The sequence below is a fragment of the Oncorhynchus tshawytscha genome, unplaced genomic scaffold (genome assembly GCF_018296145.1).
Source record: "Oncorhynchus tshawytscha isolate Ot180627B unplaced genomic scaffold, Otsh_v2.0 Un_contig_17214_pilon_pilon, whole genome shotgun sequence".
In the NCBI taxonomy this organism is placed as follows: Eukaryota; Metazoa; Chordata; class Actinopteri; order Salmoniformes; family Salmonidae; genus Oncorhynchus; species Oncorhynchus tshawytscha.
In genome coordinates, this window is record NW_024607200.1 from 2,399 (window position 1) to 20,171 (window position 17,773).

The 17,773-nt window shown below is 44.7% G+C and overlaps 1 protein-coding gene across 1 annotated transcript; it reads right to left on the minus strand.

The window, feature by feature from the left end:
• Window positions 1-3,420: 3,420 nt before the first annotated feature.
• LOC112241279 lies at window positions 3,421-5,591 on the minus strand (the record flags this gene model as incomplete). Its single annotated transcript, XM_042312404.1, has 3 exons — window positions 5,219-5,591; window positions 3,815-3,899; window positions 3,421-3,682 (listed from the first exon to the last, which is right to left on the minus strand). Coding segments are annotated over exons 1-3 (415 nt in total), but the record flags the coding sequence as incomplete, so codon positions are not given.
• Window positions 5,592-17,773: the final 12,182 nt, after the last annotated feature.

Below are 17,773 nucleotides of genomic sequence, written 5' to 3' on the forward strand. Positions count from 1 at the left end.
GTCTACACCAGAAGGTAATGGGTATCTGTAGGAGGAAGGTATATAGTGGAGGGTCTACACCAGAAGGTAATGGGTATCTGTAGGAGGAAGGTATATAGTGGAGGGTCTACACCAGAAGTTAATGGTTATAGGAGGAAGGTATATAGTGGAGGGTCTACACCAGAAGGTAATGGGTATCTGTAGGAGGAAGGTATATAGTGGAGGGTCTACACCAGAAGGTAATGGGGTAGGAGGAAGGTATATAGTGGAGGGTCTACACCAGAATGTAATGGTTATAGGAGGAAGGTATATAGTGGAGGGTCTACACCAGAAGGTAATGGTTATAGGAGGAAGGTATATAGTGGAGGGTCTACACCAGAAGGTAATGGGTATCTGTAGGAGGAAGGTATATAGTGGAGGGTCTACACCAGAAGTTAATGGTTATAGGAGGAAGGTATATAGTGGAGGGTCTACACCAGAAGGTAATGGGTATCTGTAGGAGGAAGGTATATAGTGGAGGGTCTACACCAGAAGGTAATGGTTATAGGAGGAAGGTATATAGTGGAGGGTCTACACCAGAAGGTAATGGTTATAGGAGGAAGGTATATAGTGGAGGGTCTACACCAGAAGTTAATGGTTATAGGAGGAAGGTATATAGTGGAGGGTCTACACCAGAAGTTAATGGTTATAGGAGGAAGGTATATAGTGGAGGGTCTACACCAGAAGGATAATGGGTATCTGTAGGAGAGTATATAGTGGAAGGTCTAGACCAGAAGTTAATGGTTATAGGAGGAAGGTATATAGTGGAGGGTCTACACCAGAAGGTAATGGTTATAGGAGGAAGGTATATAGTGGAGGGTCTACACCAGAAGGTAATGGGTATCTGTAGGAGGAAGGTATATAGTGGAGGGTCTACACCAGAAGGTAATGGGTATCTGTAGGAGGAAGGTATATAGTGGAGGGTCTACACCAGAAGGTAATGGTTATAGGAGGAAGGTATATAGTGGAGGGTCTACACCAGAAGGTAATGGTTATAGGAGGAAGGTATATAGTGGAGGGTCTACACCAGAAGGTAATGGGTATCTGTAGGAGGAAGGTATATAGTAGAGGGTCTACACCAGAAGGTAATGGGTATCTGTAGGAGGAAGGTATATAGTGGAGGGTCTACACCAGAAGGTAATGGGTATATAGTGGAGGGTCTACACCAGAAGGTAATGGGTATCTGTAGGAGGAAGGTATATAGTGGAGGGTCTACACCAGAAGGTAATGGGTATCTGTAGGAGGAAGGTATTTAGTGGAGGGTTTACACCAGAAGTTAATGGGTATAGAGTGGAGGGTCTACACCAGAAGGTAATGGGTTGTAGGAGGAAGGTATATAGTGGAGGGTCTACACCAGAAGGTAATGGTTATAGGAGGAAGGTATATAGTGGAGGGTCTACACCAGAAGGTAATGGTTATAGGAGGAAGGTATATAGTGGAGGGTCTACACCAGAAGTTAATGGGTATCTGTAGGAGGAAGGTATATAGTGGAGGGTCTACACCAGAAGGTAATGGTATCTGTAGGAGGAAGGTATATAGTGGAGGGTCTACACCAGAAGGTAATGGGTATCTGTAGGAGGAAGGTATATAGTGGAGGGTCTACACCAGAAGGTAATGGGTATCTGTAGGAGGAAGGTATATAGTGGAGGGTCTACACCAGAAGGTAATGGGTATCTGTAGGAGGAAGGTATATAGTGGAGGGTCTACACCAGAAGGTAATGGTATCTGTAGGAGGAAGGTATATAGTGGAGGGTCTACACCAGAAGTTAATGGTTATCTGTAGGAGGAAGGTATATAGTGGAGGGTCTACACCAGAAGGTAATGGGTATCTGTAGTAGGAAGGTATATAGTGGAGGATCTACACCAGAAGGTAATGGTTATCTGTAGTAGGAAGGTATATAGTGGAGGATCTACACCAGAAGGTAATGGTTATCTGTAGTAGGAAGGTATATAGTGGAGGGTCTACACCAGAAGGTAATGGTATCTGTAGGAGGAAGGTATATAGTGGAGGGTCTACACCAGAAGGTAATGGTATCTGTAGGAGGAAGGTATATAGTGGAGGGTCTACACCAGAAGGTAATGGTTATCTGTAGGAGGAAGGTATATAGTGGAGGGTCTACACCAGAAGGTAATGGTATCTGTAGGAGGAAGGTATATAGTGGAGGGTCTACACCAGAAGGTAATGGTATCTGTAGGAGGAAGGTATATAGTGGAGGGTCTACACCAGAAGGTAATGGTTATAGGAGGAAGGTATATAGTGGAGGGTCTACACCAGAAGGTAATGGGTATCTGTAGGAGGGTATAAAGTGGAAGGTCTAGACCAGAAGTTAATGGTTATCTGTAGGAGGAAGGTATATAGTGGAGGGTCTACACCAGAAGGTAATGGGTATCTGTAGGAGGAAGGTATATAGTGGAGGGTCTACACCAGAAGTTAATGGGTATCTGTAGGAGGAAGGTATATAGTGGAGGGTCTACACCAGAAGGTAATGGTTATAGGAGGAAGGTATATAGTGGAGGGTCTACACCAGAAGGTAATGGTTATAGGAGGAAGGTATATAGTGGAGGGTCTACACCAGAAGTCAATGGTTATAGGAGGAAGGTATATAGTGGAGGCTCTACACCAGAAGGTAATGGGTATCTGTAGGAGGAAGGTATATAGTGGAGGTTCTACACCAGAAGGTAATGGTTATAGGAGGAAGGTATATAGTGGAGGGTCTACACCAGAAGGTAATGGGTATCTGTAGGAGGAAGGTATATAGTGGAGGGTCTACACCAGAAGGTAATGGTATTGTAGGAGGAAGGTATATAGTGGAGGGTCTACACCAGAAGGTAATGGTTATAGGAGGAAGGTATATAGTGGAGGGTCTACACCAGAAGGTAATGGTTATAGGAGGAAGGTATATAGTGGAGGGTCTACACCAGAAGGTAATGGTTATAGGAGGAAGGTATATAGTGGAGGGTCTACACCAGAAGGTAATGGTTTGTAGGAGGAAGGTATATAGTGGAGGGCTGATTAGAAGGTAATGGTTATTAGTAGGAGGAAGGTATATAGTGGAAGAACAGATACACCAGAAGTTAATTTGTTATAGGAGGAAGGTATATAGGGAAAGGGTTAAATAGTTAATGTGTCAGATGTTTTAGTCTGAAAGTTACAGTGGAGGCTCTACACTCTGCAGGGAAGTGATTATCATGTGTCAGGCATTGATTTAGACTGGATTAGTCTGGTCTCAGAGTTAGTGAAAAACAGATATTCAGGTTTGCTGCAACATATATACATTGGCTGTTCAGCAGCTACTTTCAGCTGTCAGTGCTTTGTCTAAACTGTAAATGTTAGAGCTGTCTGGCAACTCAGAATTAAATATCTGTCGGAAAGCTTCTAGTGTCTGTGAGTTATAAAATTACAGTGTTCATTCAATATCATTGAGAGATCATTACATTTCTCCAGTGTGTCAGCAAGCTCCTTCTGGTTCATTTTCCTCAGGATGTGCAGTGTGATCTTCAGAGCCCCCTCTCTGGCACTGCTCTCCTGCTTCTCATCTTCAGCATCCACCACTTCCTTATCCTGCTTCTGACTCTCAAAGCCTTCTGGGAGTTCTGGACTAAGAATCCTCTTGAACATCTTCAGCTCGTTCTTCACAAATGTCATAATATTCTGTTCAAGCAACTGAAATAAATAAAGTAAATCAGTTAAGCAAGAGAGAATAAATGCTTTCTCATTAACACATTAATACATGTTTGACAGATCAACTTTACTTGAGGTAAACAAAAACAAAATGTACATAACAGGACCACATACACTGAATATGGAGTCCAGGTCTGTTTGATGACTCTGGGAAGACTGACCACTGAGAATCTCTGACTCTGATCTCTCCTGTTGGTTTCTGTGGACAAAACATGAGATTACATCTCCTCATCCAGGAGGACACGCACATACATAAGTTAAGCCGCACATAGGAGAATCTGTTAAAAAGCCTCTGCTACTCAGGCCAGGAATATTGTTATGCAAATCAGTGCAACATTTTTGTCCTGCTACTCAGGCCAGGAATATAGTATATGCATATGATTAGTATGTGTGGATAGAAAACACTCAGACGTTTCCAAAACTGTTTAAATCACGGCTGTGACTATAACAGAACGTCTGTTTCATCGAAAAGCGCAGGAAAATCTGATCACTGGAGATGGAAAAAAATATCCATGCGCCACTCCCAGGAATTGTTAAAGGTGAACCGTATTAAATGAGGCCGAGCTTGCAGTACCTACAGCTTCCACAGGATGTATAGAGTCTCCTCATTTGAATCTGAATTGATTCTTGGTAGATCCGACCAAAGGGAACCGATTCCCTCCGACCACCAACCTGAGGCATTGTCTCTGTGTTTTTCCGGACATTTTCCACACGACCAACTATCGAATTTACATCGCCTCCTGATGATTTTTATAGCTTATTAACGTGTAGTTATACCTAAAGTTGCATTAGAAAGGTATTTCAAGTGTTTTGTGAAAGTTTATCGTCGAATTTTTAACTTTTCAAAAAATGACGTTACGTTATGAAACGCTATTTTTTCTGTTTATCACACAGTCTTCATAGAGTTCTCGATCTTATCTAGTGGGACATCAACTGAAATAAATAAAGTAAATGGTTAAGCAAGAGAATAAATGCTTTCTCATGGACCGATTTAATCCAAAATTGACCCAGTATTGATTATGGGACATCAAGGTGTGCCAAGAAAGAAGATGGTCAAAGGTAATTAATGTTTTATATTTTATTGTGCGGTTTGTGTAGCGCCGACTATGCTAATTCTTTTGTTTACATCCACTGACGGGTCTTTTGGGGTGTTGCATGCTATCAGATAATAGCTTCTCATGCTTTCGCCGAAAAGCATTTTAAAAATCTGACTCGGTGGCTAGATTCACAATGACTGTAGCTTTATTTCAATACCAAGCATGTGTATTTTAATGAACGTTTGCGTTTTAACTAATACTATTAGCGTGTAGCGTAGCGCATTTGCATTTCCAGAGCTCTAGGTGGGACATCTGCGTCTCAAGTAAGCTCATTAATATTGTTTTACGACTATGAAAATGGACAAAATGATTAGCCTATGGATTATGAAATCAACAAAAAGAAATGTGAAAATGTGAGAGGAGAAATGACTAGAGACAGTGTTGTTTAACTCACTGACCAGGACCCATGAGTTCTTCTTACCTTTGTTCAGTAGAAAAGTCTCCCTCTCTAAACTCTATAGGATGATTCATAGACTTCTCACTCTTCATGGACACACAGCTGGGTACAGGGGAGGCTGGTCTCTCCTGCTTGATTGGTCTTCAACACAACAGAGACAAACATTACATCTCTCATCTACTCTGAGCTCAGATGGGGAAACAGAAGAAGAGTTTCACAAATAGAACGGACTTCCAGACGTTAGTTAATGGCGCGAGCAGTGTGTCATTTTTAATAACGAAATTAATTTAGCGACGCGAGCGTTGTAGTCAGTCTGTCAGCCCCGCTAAAAGGCTGGTGTCGTTACTCTGCCTTCTCCGGGGGATGTTGAGGTAAATTTACTAACCGGGAGGGTTGAATGATGTAATTTATTGGAGGGCTGGAAGACGCACTCTCGAGGTTGTTTATTCACAATACCTGTCTGGGTTGGCGCCCCCCTTGGGTTGTGCCATGGCGGAGATCTTTGTGGGCTATACTCAGCCTTGTCTCAGGATGGTAAGTTGGTGGTTGAAGATATCCCTCTAGTGGTGTGGGGTTCTGTGGCAAAGTGGGTGGGGTTATATCCTTCCTGTTTGGCCCTGTCTGGGGGTGTCCTCGGATGGGGCCACAGTGTCTCCTGACTCCTCCTGTCTCAGCCTCCAGTATTTATGCTGCAGTAGTTTATGTGTCGGGGGCTAGGGTCAGTTTGTTATATCTGGAGTACTTCTCCTGTCCTATTCGGTGTCCTGTGTGAATCTAAGTGTGCGTTCTCTAATTCTCTCCTTCTCTCTTTCTTTCTCTCTCTCGGAGGACCTGAGCCCTAGGACCATGCCCCAGGACTACCTGACATGATGACTCCTTGCTGTCCCCAGTCCACCTGGCCGTGCTGCTGCTCCAGTTTCAACTGTTCTGCCTTATTATTATTGGACCATGCTGGTCATTTATGAACATTTGAACATCTTGGCCATGTTCTGTTATAATCTCCACCCGGCACAGCCAGAAGAGGACTGGCCACCCCACATATGCTCTCTCTAATTCTCTCTTTCTTTCTCTCTCTCGGAGGACCTGAGCCCTAGGACCATGCCCCAGGACTACCTGAATATGATGACTCCTTGCTGTCCCCAGTACACCTGACCGTGCTGCTGCTCCAGTTTCAATTGTTCTGCCTTATTATTATTTGACAATGCTGGTCATTTATGAACATTTGAACATCTTGGCCATGTTCTGTTATAATCTCCACGCGGCACAGCCAGAAGAGGACTGGCCACCCCACATAGCCTGGTTCCTCTCTAGGTTTCTTCCTAGGTTTTGGCCTTTCTAGGGAGTTTTTCCTAGCCACCGTGCTTCTACACCTGCATTGCTTGCTGTTTGGGGTTTTAGGCTGGGTTTCTGTACAGCACTTTGAGATATCAGCTGATGTACGAAGGGCTATATAAATACATTTGATTTGATTTGATTGAGGCGCCCTGAAAATGATATTCAAAAGTTTGGTCCTTGGACACAAAGGGGTTAAACACTAAAGTTACCGTCCATCTAGTGAAGAGAGGAGAACCGGACAGAGGTAGCCAGCATCCGTCAACGAGAGAGGGAGAAGCCCTCCACGGGATTTAATAGGTGGAAGAAACAACCGGGGAGCTCCATCGGTCCACAAGAAATGCAGACAGCCGGTGATGATGTAGTGGTAGCTATGGTAACTAGGATGCTGCTGGTAGAGTAGCTAGCTAACTTACCGAGCTGTACCGACTAGCTAGGATAACTAGGATGCTGCTGGTAGAGTAGCTAGCTAGCTTACCGAGCTGTACCGACTAGCTAGCAGGTCTTTCGTCTCTATGATGATGAATCCGGTGAACCACAAAATGAAACAAGGATAGAGAGTGAAAAGGATCTGGCTACACTCATACTGTCCCTGACTGTAAAGAAAAAAGCAAATTGAACAATAAACTTCGGTGTCTCAACACTGTAACAAACTCCGTCGTTATTCCCCAAGATCACCTCAGTCCACTCTGCGCGTAACCGGACAATATCCTTGGCGCCACACCGAACGGGGACGCGGACAGTTCTGTACGGGGACGCGGACAGTTCTGTACGGGGACGCGGACAGTTCTGTACGGGGACGCGGACAGTTCTGTACGGGGACGCGGACAGTTCTGTACGGGGACGCGGACAGTTCTGTACGGGGACGCGGACAGTTCTGTACGGGGACGCGGACAGTTCCAGAACGCGGACGCGCGCAGTGCAACACAATCAACTGAACCCAGTCTTTACAGTGGGTTACATTAGCAATATTCATTTTTTATTATTATGTAAAACTAACATTCTACGTTTTTTTATAACAATATGTTGAGATCTGGGACCATATGTCCAAAGTGTCTCAGAGTAGAAAATCGGTTGAGAAGTGCTGAGAATAAAGACATTTTACACTTAGGTGGGTGGGTAACTATGCATGAAGTCTGTAAGCTGTCCTAAGTAGTTAAGAGTTAACAGCAGGTGTCCTAAGTAGTTAAGAGTTAACAGCAGGTGTCTTGATAATACTATAGAATAATGCAGTGAGTCAGTGGTTCCTGAGCCACATGTAATTGCTTTGTAGTAGTTAAAATCATGTTTTACATTTCTATATGATCAATCGATAAATAATGTAGACCTACATGCAACAGTATGTCTTGTGCTTTTGGCAATGATTTATGTATAATAATTATAATAAGTCATGCCATTTATGTCTGCACAGCATTTTGTCTACATTTTGGCAGATTATCTCAGGTTTTCGCCCAGCGGCTAAGGAGTTGGTGTTGTGGCCAAAAGGTGGCTGGTTCAAACACCAGAAGTGATCTGATGACTGGAAGGCTGCTTGATTCACATCCTCTAAACATTAACCTTCACCAGAAGTGATCTGATGACTGGAAGGCTGCTTGATTCACATCCTCTAAACATTAACCTTCCGTTGATCAGAACTCTAGAGGTTCTTCTTCACTGAACCAAAATATATATAATGTTTTAGTGGTTCCATATATTAATGAAGTGATAGAAGCCTTTGGTTCTAGAAGGAACCTTATTTTCTAAGAGTGTATAATAATAAACACGTTGTTCTTCTGATTATTTAATTATCTACATCATGTTATTTCAAGTTCTCCCTTTGGAGCACAACATCATGTTGTTATTTAATTATCTACATCATGTTGTTATTTAATTATCTACATCAAAGATATTTAGAGTTGTTAAACGGGTGTGAAGAGTGTGTTGATATAACGGTAATATTGTCAAAATTCTGCTTGTAAAAATGATCAGAATTGGTAAAAAAATATATGCATAGCATTATATTAGGCAATAATTAAGAGTAGGCAAGTGGTCGTGTCGTGAAAATTCTATCAAATGTCTAACATTGCAATGAGTACAGTCCATACAGTGCCATGGAACCCCTGCAGTACCTCCACAGACCCTGGGTTGAGAACCCCTGCAGTACCTCCCCAGACCCCGGATTGAGAACCCCTGCAGTACCTCCCCAGACCCCGGATTGAGAACCCCTGCAGTACCTCCACAGACCCTGGGTTGAGAACCCCTGCAGTACCTCCCCAGACCCCGGATTGAGAACCCCTGCAGTACCTCCCCAGACCCCGGATTGAGAACCCCTGCAGTACCTCCACAGACCCTGGGTTGAGAACCCCTGCAGTACCTCCCCAGACCCCGGATTGAGAACCCCTGCAGTACCTCCCCAGACCCCGGATTGAGAACCCCTGCAGTACCTCCACAGACCCCGGATTGAGAACCCCTGCAGTACCTCCACAGACCCCGGATTGAGAACCCTGATTTAGCAGATGCTCTTATCCAGAGTGATTTACAGAAAGTGCTTTCATCATAATTAAGATAGCTACGTATATATATATATATATATATCCATCTAAAATCTATTAGTTAAAACTCTGAGAACAGTAATATTGAAGTTACCGATAGCAACCATTTCTGATTAAAAAACAAATGTGAACATTTTGGAAATAAACTCTTAATAATGTTATCAAAAATGGTCATCTCACCTCTTAGCCTTGGTGTCATGTTCCCCAGAGAGACTCATTTTAGAGGCAGGGCCCCCCTCCTTTCTCTCCCCAGAGAGACTCATTATAGAGCACTGACCCCTAAACAGAGATCCAAAATGTTGTTTGTGGTTAACACAGTAATTATTTAATGTCAATTGTTATCATTTATTATTTATCTCTTATAAAACATTTACTAACAGACACAGAAACAATCAGATTATTTAATGCATCACATGAAAACGTAGTTGTGACATTTCATCTCCATGGTAACTGTCAATAATAATAATAAGTCACTGTTTGTTAAGGTAGTTATAGACAGTACAGCAACAATAATAATAATAATAAGTCACTGTTTGTTAAGCTAACTGAAGCTGGCTAACTTAAGAAAACCAGTATATCTGGCTAGTATCATAGTTTACCCCTCAGGCTACGTTCAGGTTTCAGCATCAGGCAGGTATCAACATGCCGTGTCGTAGGCTACAACCTGGGATGTATTCATTAGTTTACTCCACAGCCAACAGTTTTAAAATGTTGCTGTCACGCCCTGACCACAGAGAGCCCTTGGTTCTCTATGGTGTTGTAGATCAAGGCATGACTAGTTTTCCTATTTCTATGTTGGTGTTTTTGGTATGGTTCCCAATTAGAGGCAGCTGATTATCGTTGTCTCTAATTGGGGATCATACTTAAGTTCTCCATTGTTGTTTTGTGTCTGTGTGTGTTGCACCACGTAGTCACGTTTTGTTGCTTGGTTATTGTTTTGTTATAGTATACCCCCAGGGTTCAGCATCAGGCAGGTATCAACATGCCGAATCGTAGGCTACAACCTGGGTTGTATTCATTAGTTTACCCCTCAGGCTACATTCAGGGTTCAGCATCAGGCAGGTATCAACATGCCGAGTCGTAGGCTACAACCTGGGATGTATTCATTAGTTTACCCCTCAGGCTACATTCAGGTTTCAGCATCAGGCATAAACAGCCGAGTCGTAGGCTACAACCTGGGTTGTATTCATTAGTTTACTCCACAGCCAACAGTTTTAAAATGTTGCATAAACAGTTTACTCCAAACGCTGTACAATGTGACATAAACGGTTTCTGTTGCCAAATGTTTTGCTACGGTGGGCACTAATGAATACACACAACCTGTTTTGAAGAAGTGGAATTTGTTGTTAGGTTTTCCACCATGTATATTTGTCTCTCTTTCACACAACAAACCTTCCTGAGTGAAAAGAGTTAACTGTAGATTAGAATTATAAAATTTGTTTGTTTGTTGCTTGTTGTGTTTTAAGCCTGTTTTAAGAAGACAAGCCCATAGGCCTATGATACAGTAGGAGATCACCCTGGTCTATAGACCTATGATACAGTAGGAGATCACCCTGGTCTATAGACCTATGATACAGTAGGAGATCACCCTGGTCTATAGACCTATGATACAGTAGGAGATCACCCTGGTCTATAGACCTATGATACAGTAGGAGATCACCCTGGTCTATAGACCTATGATACAGTAGGAGATCACCCTGGTCTATAGACCTATGATACAGTAGGAGATCACCCTGGTCTATAGACCTATGATACAGTAGGAGATCACCCTGGTCTATAGACCTATGATACAGTAGGAGATCACCCTGGTCTATAGACATATGATACAGTAGGAGATCACCCTGGTCTATAGACCTATGATACAGTAGGAGATCACCCTGGTCTATAGACCTATGATACAGCAGGAGATCACCCTGGTCTATAGACCTATGATGCAGTAGGAGATCACCCTGGTCTATAGACCTATGATACAGTAGGAGATCACCCTGGTCTATAGACCTATGATACAGTAGGAGATCACCCTGGTCTATAGACCTATGATACAGTAGGAGATCACCCTGGTCTATAGACCTATGATACAGTAGGAGATCACCCTGGTCCATAGACCTATGATACAGTAGGAGATCACCCTGGTCTATAGACCTATGGTACAGTAGGAGATCACCCTGGTCTATAGACCTATGATACAGTAGGAGATCACCCTGGTCTATAGACCTATGGTACAGTAGGAGATCACCCTGGTCTATAGACCTATGATACAGTAGGAGATCACCCTGGTCTATAGACCTATGATACAGTAGGAGATCACCCTGGTCTATAGACCTATGATACAGTAGGAGATCACCCTGGTCTATAGACCTATGATACAGTAGGAGATCACCCTGGTCCATAGACCTATGATACAGTAGGATATCACCCTGGTCTATAGACCTATGATACAGTACACTCTTAGAATAAAGGGTTCCAAACAGGTCCTCTGTCTGTCCCCATAGGAGAACGCTTTAGGGTTCCAGGTAGAACCCTTCTGGCTTCCATGTAGAACACTCTGTGGAAAGGGTTCTTCATGGAACCCAAAAGGGTTCTACCTAGTACCAAAAAGGGTTCTACAAAGTGTTCTCCTATGGGGACAGCCAAAGAACCCTTTTAGATTCTAGATAGTGTAGGAGCGATCACCCTGGGGCACACAGATGGAGACAGAACAAATTCACCCCAAGCATCTAATTTATATTGAAAACATTTTAAGGAGAGTAGGACTATTATAATACACCAACACTATCATCAACTATATGAATACACATAACAATATCATCAACTATATAACAATATCATCAACTATATGAATACACATAACAATATCATCAACTATATAACAATATCATCAACTATATGAATACACATAACAATATCATCAACTATATGAATACACATAACAATATCATCAACTATATGAATACACATAACAATATCATCAACTATATGAATACACATAACAATATCATCAACTATATGAATACACATAACAATATCATCAACTATATGAATACACACAACAATATCATCAACTATATGAAAACACATAACAATTGTCGTCTTACCTTTTATCTCTCAATAGAAACAGAGTCTGAATGATCATTCGGTCGTGGAAAGTTACTTTTGTTTGCTCTGCTCATTTACATATCAGGTTCTGCCTGTTCTCTCTCCCTCCCTCTCTCTTTATAGCTCTTACAATGTGCCTTGGAATACATTCTACAACTGTCTGGAACTCTATTGGAGGGATGTGACATCATTATTCCACAAGAAATTCCATCATTTGGTGTTTTGTTGATGGTTGTGTTCAATTGTGTTGAGACCTGGTGACTGAGACGGCCATGGCATATTGTGAAACATCAGCAAGTTCAGCAGTCTTCATCACTGAAGTACAGCAGTCTTCATCACTGAAGCTCCTGCCAATCCAGTCTTCATCACTGAAGCTCCTGCCAATCCAGTCTTCATCACTGAAGCTCCTGCCAAATGTGCCCCAACAATCACCAATCGTTAATCGTCTCAAGCAGGGTAGCAGTCTCTCCTGGTTGCAGCTCCTCTCTCTCCAGGGGTAGCAGCTCCTCTCTCCCCAGGGGTAGCAGCTCCTCTCTCCCCAGGGGTAGCAGCTCCTCTCTCTCCAGGGGTAGCAGCTCCTCTCTCCCCAGGGGTAGCAGCTCCTCTCTCACCCCAGGGGTAGCAACTCCTCTCACCCCAGGGGTAGCATCTCCTCTCACCCCAGGGGTAGCATCTCCTCTCCCCTAGGATTTGAAGACATTGGGGGCTACTTGTGAACACATACATCTGTATTTGCCAAAAACCACTCCACATCTTCAAACATAGACTCTGACCTGTCTAATGAGCCAAAATGATTAAATAATCCCTGAGTACCCCTCTCTCTCTCTCTCTCTCTCTCACTTATTCTATTCTTCTGTTGCTGTCTCTGAGGCTTGTCTGGTGTGTCTCTTTAGTTTTCCAATCCAGAAAGGTCAAGGGGATACTGGGGTAGCTTAACTAGTTTTGGGCCTGTGTTGTGGTGTTGTGGTGACTGTATTCCTGCCACACCGACAGTCATGAGTAATGACCGCAGTCAAAACGTGAAATGTAATTTTGAGAATTAAGTCACAATTTTTTGATAGTACAATCGTGAGTCATCCTCACTATGCCCCTTAGAGGAGAGGACGAGACATTACATGACTTATTATTAATACAGTATATACAGTCGTGAGAGTCATCCTCACGATGCCCCCTAGAGGAGAGGAGGAGACATTACATTACTTACTATTAATACAGTATATACAGTCGTGATGACTGTTAAACTGAGAGTCATCCTCACTATGCCCCCTAGAGGAGAGGAGGAGACATTACATTATCTATTATTAATACAGTATATACAGTCGTGAGAGTCATCCTCACTCTGACCCCTAGAGGAGAGGAGGAGACATTACATTATCTATTATTAATACAGTATATACAGTCGTGAGAGTCGTCCTCACTATGCCCCCTAGAGGAGAGGAGGAGACATTACATGACTTATTATTAATACAGTATATACAGTCGTGATGACTGTTAAACTGAGAGTCATCCTCACTATGCCCCCTAGAGGAGAGGAGGAGACATTACATTACTTATTATTAATACAGTATATAGAGTTGTGAGAGTCATCCTCACTATGCCCCCTAGAGGAGAGGAGGAGACATTACATTACTCATTATTAATACAGTATATACAGTCGTGAGAGTCATCCTCACGATTCCCCTAGAGGAGAGGAGGAGACATTACATGATCTATTATTAATACAGTATATACAGTCGTGAGAGTCATCCTCACGATGCCCCCTAGAGGAGAGGAGGAGACATTACATAACTTATTAATACAGTATATACAGTCGTGATGACTGTTAAAGTGAGAGTCATCCTCACAGTGCCCCCTAGAGGAGAGGAGGAGACATTACATTACTTATATATACAGTATATACAGTCGTGATGACTGTTAAACTGAGAGTCATCCTCACTATTCCCCCTAGAGGAGAGGAGGAGACATTACATTACTTATTATTAATACAGTATATACAGTCGTGAGAGTCATCCTCACTATGCCCCCTAGAGGAGAGGAGGAGACATTACATTATCTATTATTAATACAGTATATACAGTCGTGAGAGTCCTCCTCACTATGCCCCCTAGAGGAGAGGAGGAGACATTACATGATCTATTATTAATACAGTATATACAGTCGTGAGATTCATCCTCACGATGCCCCCTAGACGAGAGGAGGAGACATTAAATGACCTATTATTAATACAGTATATACAGTCGTGATGACTGTTAAACTGAGAGTCATCCTCACTATGCCCCCTAGAGGAGAGGACGAGACATTACATTACATTACTTATTAATACAGTATATACAGTCGTGAGAGTCATCCTCACTATGCCCCCTAGAGGAGAGGAGGAGACATTACATTACTTATTATTAATACAGTATATAGAGTCGTGAGAGTCATCCTCACTATGCCCCCTAGAGGAGAGGAGGAGACATTACATGACTTATTATTAATACAGTATATACAGTCGTGAGAGTCATCCTCACGATGCCCCCTAGAGGAGAGGAGGAGACATTACATTACTTATTAATACAGTATATACAGTCGTGATGACTGTTAAACTGAGAGTCATCCTCACTATGCCCCCTAGAGGAGAGGAGGAGACATTACATTATCTATTATTAATACAGTATATACAGTCGTGGCCAAAAGTTTTGAGAATGACACAAATATTACTTTTCACAGTCTGCTGCCTCAGTTTGTATGATGGCAATTTGCATATACTCCAGAATGTGATGAAGAGTGATCAGATGAATTGCAATGTCCCTCTTTGCCATGCAAATTAACTGAATCCCCCCAAAATATTTCCACTGCATTTCAGCCCTGCCACAAAAGGACCAGTTGACATCATGTCAGTGATTCTCTCGTTAACACAGGTGTGAGTGTTGACGAGGACAAGGCTGGAGATCACTCTGTTATGCTGATTGAGTTCGAAGAACAGACTGGAAGCTTCAAAAGGAGGGTGGTGCTTGGAATCATTGTTCTTCCTCTGTCAACCATGGTTACCTGCAAGGCAACATGTGCCATCATCATTGCTTTGCACAAAAATGGCTTTACAGGCAAGGATATTGCTGCCAGTATGCTGCCAGTTTTTTAATGTAGATGTTCCAAAGGTGCTCATCAGTGGTTTGTATGAGGCTTGTAGACAGTGGAGGCCTGGAGTTGCTAAACCTGTTTATGTTAATTAACAGTCATTTACCTTCAGGTCAGGTCTTTTGCATGACAATAATAAGACAATTAAATCAAGCTCTAGGCCTGTGTCTTGGTCACCTAAATCATCTTCCCTACTGTCAGGTTCACCTAGGGGTCAGGATAAGTGTTGTACCAAAATGTTTGATGTATTAGAATAATTGATTAGACTTATGTTGTATTAATAGAAGGGGAGGGGTTATAAGACTCCTCCATCCTTACATTAATATAGTCCTAGAATACAGATTAACTATACAGTATATACATTATGAGGATTTAATATTGTTCCACAGTTGTTTTCTAATTCTCTCTCTCTGCCTCATTATAAAGAGGCCCCTCTGAGTAATGTGTGACTGTGGAGAAGGAGCTCTGCAGGAGAGTGGAGGAGATAAGACTAGTCAAACATTCCACAATAAAGCAACTTTGGGAGTGGACTTTTACTGCTAGGTTTTAGATAACACTAAAAGCCATTGTTTATATAGCTTGGGAGGCAGGGTTTTGGTCTCAGGAGTAAAATGGTACTGACGTAGGTAGTGACATCACCAGGCAACACTGAGGGTTTAACAAAACAACTGGAGACCTTTTGTTTGATGCAGAACTTACTCAGAAACTATGAAACTAGCTATGTTCCTGTTCCTGTTCCTTTTCCTGTCCCTGTCCCTGTTCCTGTCCCTGTCCCTGTCCCTGTCCCTGTCCCTGTCCCTGTCCCTGCTCCTGCTCCTGCTCCTGCTCCTGCTCCTGCTCCTGTTCCTGCTCCTGTCCCTGTCCCTGTCCCTGTCCCTGCTCCTGCTCCTGTCCCTGTCCCTGTCCCTGCTCCTGCTCCTGCTCCTGTCCCTGTCCCTGTCCCTGTCCCTGCTCCTGCTCCTGTCCCTGTCCCTGTCCCTGTCCCTGTCCCTGCTCCTGCTCCTGCTCCTGTCCCTGTCCCTGTCCCTGCTCCTGCTCCTGTCCCTGTCCCTGTTCCTGTCCCTGTTCCTGTCCCTGCTCCTGTCCCTGTCCCTGTCCCTGTCCCTGTCCCTGTCCTGTCCCTGTCCCTGCTCCTGTCCCTGTCCCTGTCCCTGTCCCTGCTCCTGCCCCTGTCCCTGTCCCTGCTCCTGCTCCTGTTCCTGTCCCTGTCCCTGTCCCTGCTCCTGTCCCTGTCCCTGTCCCTGCTCCTGTCCCTTTCCCTGCTCCTGCTCCTGCTCCTGTCCCTGTTCCTGTCCCTGTCCCTGTCCCTGTCCCTGTCCCTGCTCCTGTCCCTGTCCCTGCTCCTGCTCCTGTTCCTGTTCCTGCTCCTGTCCTGTCCCTGTCCCTGTCCCTGTCCCTGTCCCTGTCCCTGTCCCTGTCCCTGCTCCTGCTCCTGCTCCTGTTCCTGTCCCTGCTCCTGTCCCTGTTCCTGTCCCTGTCCCTGTCCCTGCTCCTGTCCCTGTCCCTGCTCCTGCTCCTGCTCCTGACCCTGTCCCTGTCCCTGTCCCTGTCCCTGCTCCTGCTCCTGCTCCTGTCCCTGCTCCTGCTCCTGCTCCTGCTCCTGCTCCTGTTCCTGTCCCTGTCCCTGTCCCTGTCCCTGTCCCTGCTCCTGTCCCTGTTCCTGCTCCTGTCCCTGTTCCTGTCCCTGCTCCTGTCCCTGTCCCTGCTCCTGCTCCTGTCCCTGTCCCTGCTCCTGTCCCTGTCCCTGTCCCTGCTCCTGCTCCTGCTCCTGTCCCTGTTCCTGTCCCTGTTCCTGTCCCTGTCCCTGCTCCTGCTCCTGCTCCTGTCCCTGCTCCTGCTCCTGCTCCTGCTCCTGCTCCTGTTCCTGTCCCTGTCCCTGTTCCTGCTCCTGTCCCTGTCCCTGTCCCTGTCCCTGTTCCTGCTCCTGTTCCTGTCCCTGTCCCTGTCCCTGTCCCTGTCCCTGCTCCTGTCCCTGCTCCTGCTCCTGCTCCTGTCCCTGTCCCTGCTCCTGTCCCTGTCCCTGCTCCCTGCTCCTGCTCCTGCTCCTGCTCCTGTCCCTGTCCCTGTTCCTCCTGTCTCCTGCTCCTGCTCCTGCTCCTGCTCCTGCTCCTGCTCCTGTTCCTGTCCCTGTCCCTGTTCCTGCTCCTGTCCCTGTCCCTGTTCCTGCTCCTGTTCCTGTCCCTGTCCCTGTCCCTGTCCCTGTCCCTGCTCCTGTCCCTGCTCCTGCTCCTGCTCCTGCTCCTGTCCCTGTCCCTGCCCTGTCCCTGTCCCTGCTCCCTGCTCCTGCTCCTGCTCCTGTCCCTGCTCCTGCTCTCCTGCTCCTGCTCCTGCTCCTGCTCCTGCTCCTGTCCCTGTCCCTGTCCCTGTCCCTGTCCCTGTCCCTGTCCCTGTCCCTGTCCCTGTCCCTGCTCCTGCTCCTGCTCCTGTCCCTGTCCCTGTCCCTGCTCCTGCTCCTGTCCCTGTCCCTGTCCCTGTCCCTGTCCCTGTTCCTGTCCCTGTC